Source organism: Arachis hypogaea, chromosome 20 (assembly GCF_003086295.3).
Source record: "Arachis hypogaea cultivar Tifrunner chromosome 20, arahy.Tifrunner.gnm2.J5K5, whole genome shotgun sequence".
In the NCBI taxonomy this organism is placed as follows: Eukaryota; Viridiplantae; Streptophyta; class Magnoliopsida; order Fabales; family Fabaceae; genus Arachis; species Arachis hypogaea.
Window position 1 is genome coordinate 117,706,761 of NC_092055.1, and position 20,532 is coordinate 117,727,292.

General features: G+C 34.6%; 3 protein-coding genes across 3 annotated transcripts; 1 reads left to right on the plus strand and 2 right to left on the minus strand.

The window, feature by feature from the left end:
* The first annotated feature begins 699 nt into the window (after positions 1-699).
* Positions 700-6,791, plus strand: LOC112785207 (DNA-directed RNA polymerases IV and V subunit 2). Its single transcript, XM_025828652.3, has 7 exons — positions 700-1,463; positions 1,576-1,788; positions 1,947-2,836; positions 3,713-4,004; positions 4,438-5,373; positions 5,497-5,768; positions 6,084-6,791. Exons 1-7 carry the CDS (start codon positions 984-986, stop codon positions 6,583-6,585), a joined length of 3,585 nt encoding a protein of 1,194 aa, XP_025684437.1. The 5' UTR covers positions 700-983; the 3' UTR covers positions 6,586-6,791.
* Positions 6,792-7,287: 496 nt separating this feature from the next.
* Positions 7,288-10,109, minus strand: LOC112786727 (uncharacterized). The gene is made up of 7 exons (XM_025830097.2): positions 9,775-10,109; positions 9,458-9,662; positions 9,135-9,336; positions 8,783-8,976; positions 8,514-8,667; positions 8,215-8,379; positions 7,288-8,151 (listed from the first exon to the last, which is right to left on the minus strand). The coding sequence occupies exons 1-7, from the start codon at positions 9,980-9,982 to the stop codon at positions 7,687-7,689; spliced, it is 1,593 nt and encodes a 530-aa protein (XP_025685882.1). The 5' UTR covers positions 9,983-10,109; the 3' UTR covers positions 7,288-7,686.
* Positions 10,110-14,663: 4,554 nt separating this feature from the next.
* On the minus strand, positions 14,664-18,625 carry LOC112785073 (phototropic-responsive NPH3 family protein NPY1). Its single transcript, XM_025828482.3, has 5 exons — positions 18,251-18,625; positions 18,031-18,098; positions 16,755-16,824; positions 15,482-16,660; positions 14,664-15,368 (listed from the first exon to the last, which is right to left on the minus strand). The coding sequence occupies exons 1-5, from the start codon at positions 18,356-18,358 to the stop codon at positions 14,892-14,894; spliced, it is 1,902 nt and encodes a 633-aa protein (XP_025684267.1). The 5' UTR covers positions 18,359-18,625; the 3' UTR covers positions 14,664-14,891.
* Positions 18,626-20,532: the final 1,907 nt, after the last annotated feature.

The following is a 20,532-nucleotide window of genomic DNA, read 5'->3' on the forward strand; positions in this document are numbered from 1 at the left end:
TATTAATTGTCAAAAATAATAAATTCAAATAGTTTTCTAATATTTTTTAAAAAAATTATTATTGTGTTAATTTAAATGTTTGGTGGTTAATTAATTATTATTATTACACGTTTTTGGTTTTAGCTTGTTGTTAATGTTGTAAATTTACTAAAAGTTTAATTTTTCTATTGGTTCTCCTAGTTTTTATATATATATTTTTAATTGGTCTCTACATTACTTTTAATTTTATAATTAGATCTTTTTCATATAAAAAATATTAAAATTAACAAAATATTTTTTTTAAATATATGTAGTCAAAGATCTAATTATGTTTTTAATTATGAATATCTTTAATTTGTGAAAAAATATTCAGTTAACTCTATTATTTTTTATATTAAGAATGACTTAATTATAAAATTAAAAGTAGTGTAAAAATTTAAATGAAAGAAAAAAAATATAAAGACCTAATTAAAAATTTAGTTAAATTTATAAGAACCAATAGAATAATTAAATTATAATAACCAGTGTTGTTATTGTTAATTGATCTAATTTTTTTAAATAATTTATTTATTTAATTTTGCTAGTATAATCTATTTATATATTTACATGAGATTATACTATTTTAATTAATATTATATAAAAATATATTTATATTTATATATTATTTTATAATAATTCGATTATTTCAGTTAAATTGTAAATGAACCAATAACATTCAATGACCGGTTCGACTTCTTAGCCTTTCTAAAATTCTAATGTGAACAAAGCAAACTACTGCAAATATGAAGCACTGCTTTGCCATTTATACCCTTCCCAAAGAGAACCGAGCTTACACTCTCACTCATAGTAACACAGTCTCATTCACTGTTTCTTCATCTTTCTTCCTCTTCTTCTTCTTCAGAGTGTGTAGTAGCTCTGAGCTAAAACCCTAACACAGTAAACCTCAAACCCTAGTATTTCGAACCCTTTTATTTCGCCAAAATCAGCTTCGATAATCATCATCCATGGGTCACATTGGTTCCAGCAAAGACGTCAAGCTCTACGACAAGGGTAAGCACGATGCAATGGACATTGACTCCGACGAAAACTTCGACGACGACGATTTCCCCTCAAACGGCGTACTCAGGGGCTTAGGCCGAGAGCCACTCAAGAACTTCTGCAAGAAAGCTGCCGAGCTCTTCTTCGCGGAGTACGGCCTCATTAGCCACCAGATCAATTCCTTCAACCAGTTTATCGCCACCGGTGTTCAGAGCGCCTTCGATTCCTTTGGTGATCTCATTGTGGAGCCTGGTTATGATCCTTCGAAGAAACGCGACGAAAATGATTTTTACCGTCACGCCGCCGTTAAGTTTGGGAAGGTGACGCTCGACCGACCCAAGTTCTATGCTGGCGAAGGGCATGGAGATTTCAAGATGCTTCCAAGACATGCACGCCTTCAGAGGATGACATACTCTTCACAGATTAAAGTCGAGATTCAAGTTCAGGTGAACACCGCTTAGCTCAGTAACTTTCGATTCTTTGAAATTTGTGATATGTGAAGCTGATTGATTTGCTATTGATACGTTTTGTGTCTGTGTTGTTTGTTGTGGTTGGCAGGTGTATGTGCCACAGATGGTGAGGAGTGACAAATTTAAGACCGGGCAAGAACAGTACCTTGAACAAAAGACTCTGAAGGAAGAGAGCAGAGAAATCATCATTGGAAGACTGCCTATTATGGTCAAGTCTGATCTGTGCTGGATGAAAGGGGTTGAGAAAGGCGATTGTGAGTTTGATCATGGAGGGTACTTCCTGGTCAAGGGTGCTGAGAAGGTTAGCTTAACTTGTCATTAACTTGCAGTTTAGTTTTGCTTTGAGAATTTGAGTTGTGTGTGTATGCTTTTGTTTTATGTTTTAGGCATTTCTTGTATTTCTCATTGTGTATTTCTTTGTTACTGTTCTAATTCGTTTTGTGGAAAAAAATGTTGCAGACTTTTATTGCACAGGAGCATATCTATTTGAGAAGGCTCTGGATCATAGATAATCCATGGTGGTCAATCGGGTACAAGTCTCAAGTGAAGAGGCATAGATTGATCGTTAAGCTGGTGGGAAGTTCAAGTGTTGAAGGAATTGATAGTGGAGAGAAGGTCCTAACTGTATACTTCCTGGGCATTGAAATCCCCATTTGGGTGCTGTTTTTTGCTCTTGGAGTCTCATCTGACAGGGAGGTGGTAAAGCTCATTGATTTTGGTTATGATGATGCCAGAGTCGAAAATATCCTTTTGGCCTCTATCCGCGATGCTGATGAGAGTAAGAATTATTCCGATTTCCGTGAACGGAAGAATGCAGTGAATTACATAGAGAAGGGTATTAAAGGTGTCCAGTTTCCACCTCCTGAACCTGTTGAAGACTGCTTGAGAATGTATATTTTTCCCAACATGGGAGGCTTGAAGAAAAAGGCACGATTCCTTGCATATATGGTGAAAGGTCTCTTAATGGCTTATACTGGCCGCAGAAGGTGTGATAACCGGGATGATTTTCGAAATAAGAGGCTTGAGTTGGCTGGGGAGCTTTTAGAGCGTGAGCTGAAAGTGCACATTGCACATGCTCGGAAGCGAATGTCAAAGGCATTGCAGAGAGACCTCTATGCAGACCGTGAAGTCCGCCCAATTGAAGGCTATCTTGATGCTTCGATAATTACAAATGGTCTCCAAAGAGCATTCTCCACTGGAGCGTGGTCTCATCCTTACAAGAGATTGGAAAGGATTTCTGGGGTGGTTGCAACTGTTGGGCGAACCAACCCTTTACAAACTATGGCTGAGTTGAGAAGGACAAGGCAGCAGGTTCAGTACACTGGAAAAGTTGGTGATGCTAGATACCCGTAAGTTACTTTAAGCTCTGTGTATTATAATTCTTTTTTTCCCCTCTCCTTTTGCAGTCATGCAGTGAATAAGTTGTGTCTAGATGGAAATTTTAAGCCTAGCTGACTGTTGGTTCATTCGTTTTCTGTCTTTTGGCATTTATGTTGTGAGTGGTTAATGCAAGAAAACAAAATTGTATGTTAAGACTTAACAAGGAAGAAAATTAGGTTTTGTTCAGCTGTCAACTAGATTTGTTTGTGCTCCATGCATAGTCCAGACTCTATTTGAGTTTTATTGTGAATGTTTGGGTTTCTTCCATTTCGTTGCATATCAGTATCTGTAAAGTACCTTGTTTTAGAGGAGATATGTAAACGTTAATATATATATATATAGGTCATCTTTGCTTATTACCAAGACTATCAGCGTCCTGTACTTTACTGCGATATATTGGTTGTGTGGGTTTGTACTGATAATTTTAACTGTTTACCTTCCCTTTACCCAAGGGACTGATGTGCATACCATGATGGACTTTTGAGTGCTTTAATTTTGTGGTTGAATCTTTCTATTTGGGCCATCTTTTGGTTATCAGTAAGACCATCAGCTTCCGGATTTAATGGCTGTCTGGTTTTGTACCATTATCTTCAACTGCTTACTTTCCCTCCATCCAAAGGGATTTATGTGCATAATTTTATGGATAAGTTCTCTAATATACTGGTTGAAGTTGAATGTTCAAATATGTTAGTTTGTGTTTTCCTGTGAAGATATGTTTTTAACTTTTTTTTTTCATGTTAAATATGGCATTTATTCATTTTTTAAATTTGAAACTTTGGGTTGTTTTATCCATGGAAAAAGTGTTTTCCATTTTCAGTTATACTGATCAAAGTTTCTTGTTACAGGCATCCTTCTCACTGGGGGAAGGTCTGCCTCCTCTCTACCCCAGATGGTGAAAACTGTGGCCTGGTGAAAAATTTGGCTGTTACTGGACTGGTAAGCACCAACATAACTGAAATCATATTGTCTGAGTTGCTTGACTCTGGTATGGAAGAGTTACTTGATGACACTTCTACTGACTTGGGCGACAAGGATAAGATCTTCCTAAATGGGGATTGGGTTGGTGTGTGCACAAATTCCAGTGCATTTGTTACAGATCTCAGAAGTAAAAGGCGTAGAAATCAATTACCTCATCAGGTACACTTTTAATTCTCGTTCTAAGTTGGCTTATTTTTACAATAGCCATCTTTTTAGATATTTTATGGAACAAGCATTCAATTTCAAATTAACTCAAGGCAGATACTTTTAATAGGTTAACAACACACTTAAACCTAAAAATTGGATGATGCATTCAGCCATTCACATGTCAAGTATAGTTGTGAAATATTCATTTGGAAACTTGGTTTCTATTGGGAAGTTTATTGCTTTGGTGACATTATCTGTGGTTACTGGATGTTTAGAGTAACTTGGAATATTGCTTTCATTTTAAGCCTTGTATAGTTACTTTAATATCCCCTCTTTTTGCTTAATTATACAGAGTAAGAGTATAGAATGTCTGCATATATTTGTGTGGTTTTCATTATTATTATTATTAAACATTGAATGTAGTCGTAACTATTTTCCATTGCAGATGGAGATCAAATTGGACAAATCTCTAAAAGAAGTGCGCATAAACACTGATGCAGGAAGGATTCTACGTCCACTTTTGGTAGTTGAAAACCTTCACAAGATAAAAGAATCAAAAGGAACTAAATGGGAGCATTCTTCTTTCAAATCCCTTTTGGAGAATGGAGTGATCGAACTTATTGGGCCCGAAGAAGAGGAAGACTGCCGTACTGCATGGGGTATCAGATATTTGTTTGGGAGAGATGGCGACAAATACACCCACTGTGAACTTGACATGTCATTTTTACTGGGTTTAAGCTGTTCACTGATACCGTTTGCCAATCATGACCATGCAAGGAGGGTACTCTACCAGGCCCAGAAGCACTCCTCGCAGGCCATTGGGTTTGCTACCACAAACCCCAACATCAGAGTGGACACCTTGTCACACCAGTTGTACTATCCCCAGAAGCCCCTCTTCCGTACCATGACTTCTGATTGTCTTGGTAAGAAATGGTATCCACTGGGTAATAGTAAACTTCCAAAGGCTGAATTCTATAATGGGCAAGTTGCAATTGTGGCTGTTAATGTGCATATGGGATACAATCAAGAGGATTCATTGGTGATGAACCGTGCTTCTTTGCAGCGTGGTATGTTCAGATCTGAGCATATAAGGAGTTACAAGTCCGAAATTGATAATACTGAATCTAAGGAGAAGCGGAAGGATAATGTGAATTTTGGGAAGATACAAAGTAAAATTGGCCGTGTTGATAGCCTTGACGAAGATGGATTTCCATACGTCAGTGCAAATTTGCAAAGTGGTGATATTATTATTGGTCGTTGTGCCGAATCTGGAGCAGACCATAGCATAAAGTTAAAACACACCGAAAGAGGGTATGTTCAGAAGGTTGTGCTGTCCTCAAATGACGAAGGGAAGAATTTCGCTGTGGTTTCATTGAGACAGGTAACTGGTAAAACCCAAATTTTATGAATTGTTAATGCTTTATGCTGCTTATCTGAAGCTAACTTTCATGATAGTTGCATTGAATTTTTGTTAATTGGAAAAAGCTGTTATTTAATGTTGCAGGTTCGAACTCCCGTTCTTGGAGACAAGTTTTCAAGCATGCATGGTCAAAAGGGTGTCTTGGGATTTCTGGAGTCTCAGGAAAATTTCGCTTTCACAAGACATGGTGTGGTTCCCGATATTGTCATTAATCCACACGCATTCCCCTCACGACAAACACCAGGACAACTCCTTGAGGCTGCTTTGGGGAAGGGCATTGCTCTTGGTGGTTCTTTGAGGCATGCTACCCCGTTCTCCACACCCTCTGTTGATGACATCATGGATGAGCTCCACAGGTACGGTTTGATTACGATGATTATGCTACTTCAATGCTTCGAATATTGTTAGGGGGTACATGTGTCCTATGTTATTTGGGCAATTCTCCAGAAGAACTTGTTTTTGAAATTTGAACTACTCTTTCTAATTGCTATTACTGTATGATGCAAGTGTTATTTTTTGTTTGCCCATGTCTCGTGGCCTGTAGATGGCCACATCCCTTTGTTTGTGGCTCTTGCTGAAGTTTGGAATCACTTCTCTGTAGTTAATGTTTAAGCTGTCATGTGTTCTGTTTTTATATCTTTTACTAAGCCCGACTCATGTTGCTATTGCAGAAATGGGTTTTCAAGATGTGGATATGAGAGAGTACTAAATGGGAGAACTGGTGAGATGGTCCGTTCACTAATATTTATGGGACCAACATTCTACCAGCGTCTACACCACATGTCTGAGGACAAAGTAAAATTCAGGAATACAGGTCCCGTTCATCCACTGACACGACAACCTGTAGCGGATAGGAAGCGGTTCGGAGGTATCAAATTTGGTGAAATGGAGCGAGACTGCCTCATAGCTCACGGCGCATCAGCCAACCTGTATGAACGCCTCTTTACGCTCAGTGACTCCTCTCAGATACACATCTGTAGTAAATGCAAAAATGTAGCTAATGTGATATTGCGGCCAGTATCTGGTGGCCGCAAGATAAGGGGTCCATACTGCCGCATATGTGAATCTGCGGATGACATTGTGATGGTCAATGTCCCATATGGAGCCAAATTGTTGTGCCAAGAGCTTTTTAGCATGGGCATAAATCTCAAATTTGAAACCCATTTCTGCTAGAGAACCATTTTACTGCCATATTAACTTCATGTGAACTTGGTGTAGATATCAACTTGGATCCTGGATTATTGCTTGAATGCAAATTAACTATCCCATGAACTACTGAAATTTAATTTTTTGTGAACTCGGTGTAGATATCAACTTGGTCCCAGGATTATTGCCTGAATGCAGTTAATTAATTATTCACATGAATTACTGAAGTTTAATTTGAACGCCTTCTACAGCTTTTTCTTATTTTTGGAACTTTATCCTTAATGCTGCGTTTGCTTGATGGGACTAAGATACTAGTGATATACGTCCATCGTTTGTTTGCTGAGACACGGATTTTTGAAGGACACGGTGACACACAAACATACATAAAATACATGTATTTGGTGTCCTTCAAAACAGATGAGACATGGAGACACATTGATGAGACAAATATTTACTTTTTTATCCTTAGTAATTTACTCTTGTCCTTATTCCATTGGTGATAATATATGGGTAAAATTGATATTTAGTTTATACTGGTGTGTCTTATTCAATATCATCAAACACAATAAAAAATTTGTGTATCTTTGTGTATATGTCTCTGTGTATTTGTGTCTTTGTCCATGTATTTGAAAGACAATAAACAAACACAGCCTAATGGAATTTTGTGGTTTTTTCTTCCTTGGATGACCAGTAAAGGAGAGGAGAAAAGAAAATTCTTCGTTAGAGTGAGAAGCAATTGGGGAATCCCTGGTGTTATAAAATTTGGTCTACTGTTGGTCTTCTATAAAATTGTTCCCCCTTGTCTTATCATTTCCAATAAATCAATATGTAGCACATCTCTTCACAATCCTTTGGCAAACCAGTAGCAACTCCTGTGAAGTTTGAACCGTCAGATCTTTGCATTTGCATTAGTAATTGGAAGCTCTATTCTAACAAATTAATGCACTATTTTGGATTTAACCTTCACATGGATTAGCAAAGGAGAAAGGCAATTTCGCTAAATGACAGTTATTATTCTTATCCTTTTCTTTGCAAACTGCAGTCACTTAAAAAAAGAAAAAAGTTTCCTTTTTTTTTTCTCAGCCACATGGAACGACAGTCTGCAAAGATGAACAAATTCATTGTTTTTTAGATTGATCGAGTATGGCCTTTCTCCAGTTGTTGAACTGGAACAGGCACAGCATAGGGTGAGTTCCAATCAGCATCAAAGATTTCCTTGAGCTGAGAAACAATGGCAGTGTTGTATGTCCCAAAGCTGACACCAGCTGTAGTATAAAAGTAATCCCACACAAGATTGCTAGTTCCTATGTGAGCCCTTATATCACTAACTGCATATTTTCCATGATTCACTCTTGTAAAGTCAGGGTATATATTTCCTGTTCTTGATCCACCCTTAATTGCAGGCCCTGTCATGTTGAAACCTGGAACCACATAATATTTGATCTCAACTTTGCCAGAACAATTATTGTACTTTAAAGAGGAGCAGAGATTGTTGGTGTAGAGAAGTGCTTTCAGGTATTGATCTGTGTTATTGATGTTGTGTGCCCAATATGCCACCAATAACTTCACTGTTGCATGCTTGGAGAAAACAACCTGTTTGATGAATTGTCATTGATAAGAAAGAAAGCAACAAAAGAAACAATGATTTGAAGTTACCTCTGATATTGCTGTGGATAATGATGGCCAGAAAATTGTTGGGTCCATAAATTCTGATTGACCAAGCCAATCCATGGTACTGATTCTAACTGTCTCCTTCGCTCCAACAGATTTAATTGTTTCAATCCATGCTTGCTCATCAGCCTGATACTTGCCGAACAATAGCTGCAGTAGCATGGTAAGATGTTAAGTTTGCATCTCGAAGTGGCAACTAAGATTCATTGAGAAAGAGCCTGAGTTCTTATGCTTAGATTCAGCGATGCACATGGTAAAATTGTTTGAAAATAATCTTTATTTACCTCTGGAGGAGCAAAGGAGAGATAGCTGACTTGGGGTAGCATTGTTGAATTGTTACTCCAAGATGTTTGAATTGAAACTTCAAATATGTGAGGATCAGACAGAATAGGATATCCTGTAACACGAGGGGTCTCTACATAACGAGGGAGAGGCGACCTGTGACGACATAATTGGAAACAGTTGTTTTGAAAGTTCAAGAGTAAGACTGAATCATAATTAAGCAGCCATTTTCTCAGTAAGCTTTATTTCATAATATGAGTTCCTGACTTACTTGCACCTCTCTTTAGGATCAATGAAATGTGACCAACAGGGAACCTTTCTTTCAACTTGCCACGTTTGATCAAACACTGTTTTTGTGTAATCTGAAGAATTAAGAGATGCAAGTTTCCACAAACTGTCGAAATATATCTCAACCTTGTTAGCTATTCTTGGACAACCAGCAAAATAAATTCCTACTTCCTTGACCTAGAGCCACCATGTAATAAGCAATTAGAAAAATGCAGAATTTCAATAGATAACAGTCTCTAAGATGAAGAGAGGAAGATGGTAACAATAAAAAAATTAATTGCCTATTGACATATTATAAATTTAAAGACAAAACAGCCATGAGTTATTGAATTTACCTGTGTAAGAGATTTCCAGTCATTGTTTGCAGATCCAATGTACACATCTCTACTATCAGATATCCAAACTTTGGCATGGACAATGCCTGAACCCCACCAATCCTTAAGAAGCAGGGTCACATTCTCGACGTTTGGCCTTCCGGCAGCAAGTTTTGATGGCTCTAAGGTAAATGTTGGATAGACTCCAGAATGTGACAGTAACCTACATCAATATCCATTTCAAATTTGGTTAATTCAACATTGCACAAATAACATTCAAAGGCATTAAAAAACAAGACTAATACTTGAGCATGGTATGTAACAGCATAGTATTCGAAATGCACCTGATGCTAACATTGCGGTCTGCAGCATCCTCCAGCGCTTGATAGAGTGCAGCACCTTCTTGAGCACCAAACTCTTGCATCTGTTGCTCAGAGTAACCATAATCGCCGGAGCGAGGATCATCCGGAGAAGCAAGCAGCTCCCAGTACTGAGCAGTTATGTCAAGCCTCCTGGTGGAGTTTCCAGCCATCCAACTTAGCACATCCCCTACCAATTACTCAAACATGATAACATAATTAGAGAAAAATTATTGATATTTTTTTCTTAAATTTTCTATACAAAAACTGTGAATGCCAAAATATAATGAGAGTTAATATACCGGTAGAGAGGACACCAGGGACATGGAAGAGGTGAGGCATATTTGTGGGGATGGATTGGACCAGCCATGCTTTACAGTTTGGAGTGGACGATGACGATGAATGAGCAAGGTTGCTCAATATAAACATATAAAACACAAAGTGGAAGAAACCAATCATGATACTGCGTTTGATCATCATTGCATAGTGATATGAGAAAAATTGCTCCATCTCACATAATGTTTAAGTAAAAGCACAACAATGGAACCAACGATATGCAACACAAGAATACTAGCTGTCACATTTGACTTTCGATGGAGTCAAAGTTAAGCTACGAAATTCTAACAGTTTTTCTTCCTTCTTAAAACTTAACTCTTGTTAAGGAATAAAACAGAAGAGAATCTTGTTGGAATATTCGGTAATGCATTAATTGGTGATTGCGGGATACATGTTATGCCCAGTTGTACGCTACACTTGGAAGATCCATATGTATCGGCTCAGATACAATCTGCACACTAGCTCCAAAAAATGCAATCATTAAGGCTTTTATTTATTTTCAATTATAAGTAAATACTAAATTGGTCTTAACAAATTTTAGATTGGATATTTTGATTTTTAACAAATTTTTATTATTCAAATTATAAAGATTATTCTTATCTCTTCGGCCGCTGTTTTTAATAAAATTTTTAAATTATGTATCAAAAAATTATTATAAGATAAATCAAAATCTTTATAAGGGGCTCAATTCGTCTCAAAAAATTTTAAAATAATAAAAATTTATTAAGAATTAAAATATTTTGTCTAAATTTTTTAGGAATCAATTTAAGTCTTTTACTCTTTGGTTACTTATTTATTTTTCTATGGACAAGAAGACCACTTTGAATTGGGTAATTTACTTTTTTTTAACAAGAAAAAAAATAACTAACTCTATGATCGGATTCAACATTATTCAGGCCTGGTTTGGTAAAACTTTTACTTTTTGAAAGTAGCTTATGAAAGCTGTCTTTTAAAAGACAGCTTTTTAAAAGCCGCAGCACTTGCGTTTGGTAAAATCACGTTAAAAACAGCTTTTAATAAGCACAAGCACTGCAATTGTGTTTGGTAAAATAATTTTTAAAAATTAAAAAAATTATAATAAACATATTTATAACGAAGAATAATTTTTTTTTTCAAATTTTAGAGACCAATAATTTAAATATTTATTTGATTTACTCTCTATATTAATATAAATAGAGTTAGTCACCAAAAATATAAACAGAGTTATCATTAGTCAATAATAAAACTTGTATGTAATCCAATGTTAGTACTGATACGTCCATTACTATATATTGACTCACTTTTACAAATCACAGAAACTGGGACACATATCTCAAGTAAAATTATATATCTATATTTACATATGTATATATATGTTGTTATTATAATTTTGACTAATGTTCATGAAGTTGGTGTACGAAAATTTTATAATTGGTTTTCATAAATCAGGTCTCCTTCACGTTTTAAAGAACAGAGAAAAATAAACATCTACTAAAAAATACAAAAATAACGCACAAAATAATATAAATATATAGAAGTTCATGCCTAATACATGATAGAGATGTATTTGTGTTGAAATTGTGAAGATTAGATTGAAAAATAAAAAATAAAAAATATATGAAGATTGTGTTAGAATTTATGAATGTTAGGTTGAGAAATTAGAAATATATGACTATTTCAATGGCAATATAATAGCGGAAAATATGTGTGGGAAAATAAATGAAATCTTGTGTTAATAATTAATAATGATAATTTTGAATATTTATTATATTAGATTTTTTTTTTAATTTTGATAAGCACAAGCCAACTTTAAAAAGCTCCCTCTTAGGTGCTTTCAAAAACACCCCTAACTTTTAAAAACCGCAAGCACAAGCACTTGGACTTTTTAATTTACCAAACGCAAAATGAAGTACTTGTGCTTTTAAAAAGCACAAGCACCTCTTCAAAAAGCTTTACCAAACCCAGCCTCAATTATATGTCTTGCTTTATATACACAAAAATCGCAGCAAGTATAAGCTCTTTTCTTAAAAAAATTCCATGTTATTACTTCAATTTATGAAGAATTTAAAAAACAGAAAGTCTTGAGAGCTATAAATTTTTAGTAATTTTGGCTAATATTTAATCCATACAAATAAATAAATTTTATGTATACAAATTTTTATAAATGGAGCTATGCTACACATACAAGTCTTTTTGGCTTACAAGTCTTACAAGTTGGACCAAATCTAACAAAAACTACATTCACCCACTGGAGCGTGATAACACACGCGTCACTCAACCGTTTCCAAAACGCGCTCTCACTCACCATTATGGAAGACGCTTCCTCTTTTTCGCGTTCCCTTCTCTTCTTCCTCTTCCTCTTCCTTCTTCTTCTCATTCTTCTTTACGTTTCTCCTCTTTTTTCTTCACGTGTTTCATCTTCATCGTTGTTTTTTTTATTACTGTTGTTGTTGTTGCATTTTTTTCCTCCTCTTTCTATTGATTTTGCAACAGTATTATTTTTTCTTCTTTGTTTGATTTTTTTTCCCAAGAAAAATTATAAGAAAACGAAATAAGAAAATGAGAAAGAAGCAGTAGAAGATGAGGAGGAGGAAGAGGAAGCGTTTTGAATTATGCAGAACTTATCAGAATAAAAATACACCCAAATATCTTCGTTAAGAAACTTGAGAAGGTAAAATAAAAAGTAAAAGATGAATAAGAAAAAAAGAAGAAGATGGTGATGATGATAAAAAAAAAAGAAGAAGCAGTAGAAGATGAAGAGGAGGGAGAGGAAGAGTTTTGAATTTGCAGAATTTATCAGAATAAAAATACACCCAAATATCTTCGTGTTACACCCAAATATTTTCATACTACACCCAAATTTGCTGCGAATACAGAAAAATATTTCCTCTAATGCTATATTTTTTCTTCTGAATTGAACCACACCTCAGCCACTTGATTGGATTCAAAACAATAATCAATTTCGTTCTGGTTCAATTGACAATCTGAACCTGAATTATTTATTATCTTTAACAACGAGATAACTGATGATGGAGGAGAAAGAAAAAAAGAAAAGAGGAGAAGAAATTCTAATGAAAAAAGGAGGAAGAGAAAGAGGAGGAAGATGTGGTGTTGATGATGACGATAACGAGAGAAAAATTAAGAAGAAGAAGAAGAAGTGACATGGAAAAAAAACGTAAAAACGCGTAATATAAATAACTTATATGATTTGTATTGGAAAAACGTTTGTATATGAAGAATAATTTTTATAAACATAGATGCAAATTATTGATGGCCAAATATTGACCATGCATATAGCATGCTGTTTAAAAAATAGGTAAAATAAAAAGCATGGCTTTGATTTATTGATTAATTAGAAAAAGCTTGTAGCAAGCTATATAGAACATATAGTTAAAAGATAATGTTAGAGGATTAACAGAATCTATTATTTTTTTAATAATTAATTAATAATATTTAAAAATATTAATTAAAAATATATTATTAAATTGTTGGAGTAAATATATTGGACTAATATCTGTAACTGTTGGCCAATATAAAATAAAATAAATTTTTTCATAGAGGAATATTGTCAAATGAAGACACAGATAAATGAGTTATTTTTTTTAGAATAAACTATTATTTCTACCCATAAAAATTTAGAATGCTGATAAATCTACCCACGAATAAGCAAAACTACCGTTTCTACCCATGAAAGATGGACTTTTGCTAACAAAACTACTCGAATCCTAAAAAATTATTTGAAATCCCTAAAATACCCTCTAATATAACCTAATTCTAACTTCTCTTTTTACTCCACAATACCATTCTCACCCAAATCCTCCCTCACCGCCACTCATCTCCAACCACCACCACCACTAACGTTATCACCATCAAAACCATCCCTTTCTCCTTTTATGCTACCCTATACACCAGCGAACTCAACGACATTTCTTGCCGTTCATCTTCATGTCGCGACGGTGCCATTTGCTGCTTCGAATTCGAAGAAGATGGTTATGTTCGAACCTTGCCACTTTGCTCACAAACCTTCCATGTTGATTGCATCGATGCTTGGCTTCGTTTCCACACAAGCTGCCCTCTCAGCCGCGCTGGGATTCTCTCTGCCGCTTTGCTGTTTGCTCCCATGTTCGCCGCCAGGATCCGATCAAGTCTTGACGCCGACGAATATGGCTCGAAATCAGCAGGGGAAGTAAGGGATTGGACCCCAGTTGCAAGGAGAAGAATTCGATTCGGTCGAAGGGGAGTGGAGCGCCGTAGTTTTCGATAGATTTTCATAGGAACGGAAAAACCTAGAATGAATGAAAAGAGAACTGTAAGGTTGAGGATGAGGCACTTGAAGTCGGGTTTGGTTGTTCGTACGGTTTTAGGGTTGGGAATAGATTTCTGCATCTGAGATTGCAGAGTTTCTTCTTCTGCGGGCTCTGGGTTTAATGGAAAATTGGATATCTCTACCATTGTTACACCAATTGAGGCTGTGAATTCTAACTCTGGTCTCTGGGTTTTGTGTATTCAAACTCTGGCATGTGCTTAAGTTGGCTGAACTGGGTGTTTCATGATGGGGTAAAGTTTTGAGCTTATAGATGAAGGTTGGGAACCGGTCCAGGAGTAGTAGAGGTGGTGATGACGGTGGTGGTGACAATGGTAATGATGGTGAAGAAGAATTGAGTAGTGGTGGAATTTGAGATTAGAAAAGTGGTGGTGAAGATAAAGGTAATTTAGGAATTTTAGGTGATTTGTTAGTGTTTGGATAATTTTGTTGTGCGGAATCCATATTTCATGGGTACAAATGGTAATTTTCTTCTTTTATGAGTAGATAAGTCAGCGTTTTCAACTTAAAATGGTAGTTTACTTTTTTTTTTTTTTTTAATTTAAAAAGTGAATTACCCTTTTTTTGATGTGAAACAAAAAGTACAAAGCTTTATAAATCACATGCTTCAATTAAGGATAGTGATTCTATACAGAAGGTGATAGACGATAGTAAATAGTTAAAATACTAAACCTAGAGATCACTATTCTATCCTAATGAACATTCGGAAGATCCTAAAGTGCAAATATAATATGAAATCCTACCTCTATACTAAGAACTTAATAAATCTCCATTAACTTGCTAAGAGATAGAATGCCTCTGGTGTCTCAAAGCAGATGACATAGTTGGGCTATTATTCTCTAAACTCCCTGAAGTCTCAGAGCTCCTATTATTCTCTTGCTGTCCTTTTCCCACAATCCATAACTTATCAATGATTCTCCTTGACCCAGACCGCAGCAACTGCATGCCGCTTCGGCTGTTTTTGCTGTTCTTCTTGCTCAGCTTGCCTTCCTCTTTCATCGGCACCTTGAGGGACTGGCATCTATTAATCCCTCTCTTCTCACCTCCTCCAAGCCGCAAAGGATCATGTGAATTGTTATGTATTGCTTGAATTCTGGCAGTGGCTCTAACCTGCTCAAAAAACAGAACCTGCACTATCACTCGAAGAGGAAGCCTGTCATTCTGCGCAGCATGCATTGAAGCATTCGCCGTCAGTTTCTTCACATCCATGAGTCTACATAGCTTCTTCCTTTCTGCTTTTGTCAAATCCGGATGCTTCTGAAGACAACAAGGTTCAACAAGTTAGAAACTAAAAAGTTTCATAAAAAGATAATACAGCAGCACCAATAGTATAGTTTTATAAAAGACACAAACAAACAAAATAAGCCTACCTTCAAATAAATGTCAATAGCTCTGTATAGACCATCGTGACTTGGCCTAGCACAATCAGGAACTGATTGCGACAGATCGACGAAACTAGAGAGACCGAGATTAGGCTCATGGGCAATTTCTCCGAGGTAACCGTCGACCAACTTTCCAATGTTCAATATGGATTTATCACTCGAAATATAAAGATCTTTTCCATTATCTTTCTCCTCAATAACCTCCATATTGCATCTTCCCTGTTCGTGAATCAAGTATTGATTCAAAAGGCCTTGTACCAAATCAACATCATAAGTTGTTATCTGAGGAGACTTTGCTGGAATCAGCAAATCCTTGACACAAGCTTCATGCAATTTCGGGCTAATTTTCTTCATCAGTTCTTCTCTTGCTGACTCATTTGCTCCAACTAATATGGCGAATTTCAAAAGCTTCAGTAAAAAACTACAAGAGCAACCAATGCCATTATCACATGGCAATAAACAGATAACTGTTTCTACCAGAGACTTGTTCCTTGATGCATGCTCTTCCGAAGTCAATGCATCAATGGAATCAGGTAACCATCTCATTGCATAGACTTTTAGTGCCTCGGCAATCACAATGCTATCGGTTCTTCCATTTGATTTCACACAAATCATTACTCTTTTGTAAAGATCAATGTCCAGTTCACATATATCTTCAACCCACCAATCCTTAGGAACAGATTCAATGTGATCTAGAAACATCATCTTGTGCTCAACAAGTTTTTTTCTCTCTGTTAATTTCCTGTTATAAGTGTAGGACCAGAACACCCTCGCCGGATCAACAGCAATTTTAGAAGTTATGGAACCTATGCATCTCTCAATGATCTTCAGATCCTCAGACCATGGCAGAAAAGAATTACAAGTTTGGAGGACAATTATAGAATCCTTCCAGCAACAGAAGATTCCTGAGTTAAGGAACACTTCAATTTTAAAAACTAAGTTCCCCAAATCAATATCCTCAGTCATCTCAAGATATTCGGCCGCACAGCGAGCAGCTACAACATTGTAAGCATTAAGAGTAACCGTCATTTCATAACAGAATTTTGCACATATTTCAAAGGCCTTAGGTCCTCCTGGGAAATCATCTAAGTAAATATCATCAGAATCCTCTTCACTAGCTTTCGACATCAACTTCTGTAATCGCTTGCTCTTCGACAATAGAGGAAACTGCACCTCATAAAATAAAGTTATCAAGCAATTGATTTGTGGATATAACAGGGACGAGAGCTAAGAACTTAAGATGCCTAAAGAAATATGTTACCTTATGAAGGTAAAACTTAACTTCACCAACATTAATGGTAACATCAGTGGCCAATTCAGATGATACATATCTGCATGAGAAATTGAAATCAGCATGCGAAACTAACAAAGGTATGTTGTTAAATTAACCATTAGCAGGGGTAATGTTAATTTGTGATAAATTGATCTTAAATAATTATGCCACGAAGTCAATCATCTTCAGCCAATAATTTCTTAGGAAAAAGATAAACTGTTCAGTATGTTATTACACATTATTTTCATAATGGCAGAACTCAGATAACTCCAAGGGCCCCAAAACCTGATAACATGTCTGAAAAAAAAAAAGAAAAAGAATCTCTATGGACATGTTAATGTTACTGGCAGAGAAATGTCTGAAACCTCACCCTTAAAACTTTACTTTTTCTAATTGTCATATGAATGAACTAATTTATTTAACAAAACCATTAAAATTAGTGCATAATAACAAGTTGGATGCAGTTCCAAATTAGTACCAACTTTAACAAACTTGTCTCTTATCTGCACACATACCTCATGCGTGACAGATGACATTTCACTGTCGATAATGCTTTAGAACAGGCTGAAAAAGCCAATAAGCTAGGTTACCAAAAAATGCTCTTTCCCTCTTAGGACAAATTCCCTTACCTTTATACCCCCATAACATCATAAATCCATATACAATAACTCAACTGTTCAAGATTAAAGAAGAAATAATGGAATATGTATAGTGTATACTAATATGTGAGATGTTATTTATCTCATCAATGTATTTATACAAATTAACATTAATAACATCATGTTTTAAAAGGCCCTGCCTCCACTATGATTGAACTATTGAAGAAGGAAATGAAGGGTATTCATTATTCAATCTTATTTAAAAATAAAAAATAAAAAAGAATCCAGGTGTGGACCACCTCTCTCTCTCTCTCTCTCTCTCTCTCTCTCTCTCTCTCTCTCTCTCTCTCTCTCTCTCTCTCTCTCTCTCTCTCTCTCTCTCTCTCTCTCTCTCTCTCTCTCTCTCTCTCTCTCTCTCTTGTTAACATTAGTTAAGTAACTAGAGTGGAATATAAAGGGTATGAACTTTTTGAAAGCATTATTAAAAAATGAATGTATAAGAATCTAAAACTACAGCAGCAACTGTTGTTGAATAATGCATGCAAATACGAAAAGACTGAACATTTTCAACTAATTAATGGTGGGGATACCGCTGAAGATTGAAGAATGCATGCATGGATGTGGATGACTTAATATAAAGAAGAAGGAAAATGAAAAGGAATGACCTGGTAGAGTGTCCACGAGCTTCAAGGGAATCAGGCTTGGAACCCAACTTCATAAACTTCATATTTTTCTTTTGAATATGAAAGCAAGCAGGTAAAGAGATAGATGATCACATAAATATAGCATGAAAAAGAGAAAATCCTTGCGGTGTTAACACAAGAGGGTAGCTACATATAGAGTTGGGCAGCAATAACTAACAATGCAGGGAGAGAAGAATGGTACCAAGAATGGGGAGACAAGGAGTATTGTTGCGTGGCGTGTTGGGGTAGCATTGCCAATTTGCCAATTGAATGTGGTTGTTGGTTTGTGGACGAGGAAGGTGGAATGCATTTATGTCATGTTTGAACAATGAATGATGTTATGCTAATGCTGGGAATGGAATATTAAGAAGAACAAGAAAGAAAGAAAGAAAGAAAGAAAGAAGAGAGGTGTGTAGTGTTTGGTGTTTGGTGTAATGTTATGAATGCTGTTTGTGTTGTGCAGAAGAAAATGGGGTCAGGGGTCACAGACTCAGACCATAATGAGTGGATTGATGCTTCTCTCTCTCTAACCTTTGCAGGCCTATACTTTGTAGAGTGAGCGACCACCACACCTACACACGATTCATCATCCTTCAATTTAACTCTGCTTTTGCTTTTTCATAAATGAGAAATGCAAGAGCATCAAAATTTATTATTTTTAGCTATTATTTAACTATCAAACTCAATTCTTTTAATTTAATTTGTTTAATCTCATAATCTAACAACATATTTTATCTCATACTATTAAATATTGATAGTTAAATAATGACAAAAAATAACAAATTTTGATGGTTTTCTAGCATTTCTCTTCATAAATAGCTCTCCTTACTCTCGAGATTATGCCACGTATAGTAGACTTTTAATTTCAATTGTAAATGTATCTATAGAGGAAAAACTAATGTTAATTACTATGAATAAACTAATTATTTTAGGAAAAACCTAACAAAAAGTGGGTACTGTCAATTGCTATTTAGCTCCAATGATGCATGTTAGGGCCAAAAGCCTATTACAAGATTCAGCATTGACGGATAAGTTTAGGTCCACATTAGGGAAATCATTGACCTGTGCTGTGCTATAGCAGCTAATATTAAATCAACAAATTAATTTTAAATTCTGCTAAGAATTGAATAGAAATACACACACAAAAATAAAATAAAATAAAAATAATAAAAGTATTTATAATTTAAATAAAAAAATTTGAAATGATACAAAATAAAGTATAATAAAATATGATAAGGTATGAATTTTATTCTAATCTTATCTGTAAATTGAAAATTTTCTTAAAACTTAATTCTATTCTTGAATTGAAAATCTCTCGATGCTAATTTACTTGCACTCTAAAGTTTTTAATTCTATTCGATTAGTAAAAAAATCAAATTTTTTTAAACAAATATAAAATTTAATTATTTTATATTTTATACATATTAATAAAATAAAATTACAACGTAAAAAAAGAGAAAGAACTCAATTTCTGAGTGAAGAGAATTCGAGAAACGACGAAATTAACTTAAAGTTTCTAAATTCACTTAGTGCTTTATGAAACTGTCATATATGAATTTTATTTTTTAAATTTATTTTTATTTTAAGTTAAATTTATAAAAAAAAATAAATGTACTAAATTAATAATTTAAATAATAATTTAATAATTATTTTAATTTTTAAAAAAATATATCATAAATTTAATATTTATTTTTTATTATATATATAATTTTTAAATATATATTATATAATATATTAAGAACATGAGTAAGATAAAATAAAATATACTATGAACCAAAAATCAGTCATATAACTATAAACCGTATGAGGGCTGCATACGATTTTGGACATAAAACCCGGTATATGACTATATGTATGAGTTTTTTTCTTTTGTATATTAAAAGCATAAAACTTTATTATAACCATCGAGTTACTCTCTTTTTTACTACATACATTATAGTAATATTTCAAGTTTTATATTTAACTTTTAAAATGAGTACAGAAGTCACTATTTATATTAATAGTGAGAAGACAAAATTATCGTACATTCGGTTTTAGGACAATTTAGTAGTATTAATTTTTAACTAAATTAAATAAGTAAATTATCCAAAAAATTATATATCTGGACTAAAATTTAGCAAATATTAATTAAGGTTTTTATTTAAATAAAAAATATATGTATTTATTCAAATAAAAAATTATAGAAATTTACAAACTTGTGCTTTCTTCTGTATCTTTTTAGTTTTAGACTGCAAAAATAAAGTATACACGAATTGCACTATTAATATTAATAAAAATACGCATAAATGAAATATACATTTTTGCAATATTGATGGCAAAAATGTAAAAATGGGTTATATTTTTGTCAATATTGACCGCGAAAATGAACTTATATTTTTGCCATCCTATACTGATAAAATATAATTTTTATAATTTTTATATTTTACATGTAAATATGCAAAAATAGAAGCAATAATGTTTAAGAATGTTGTCTATATGTAACAA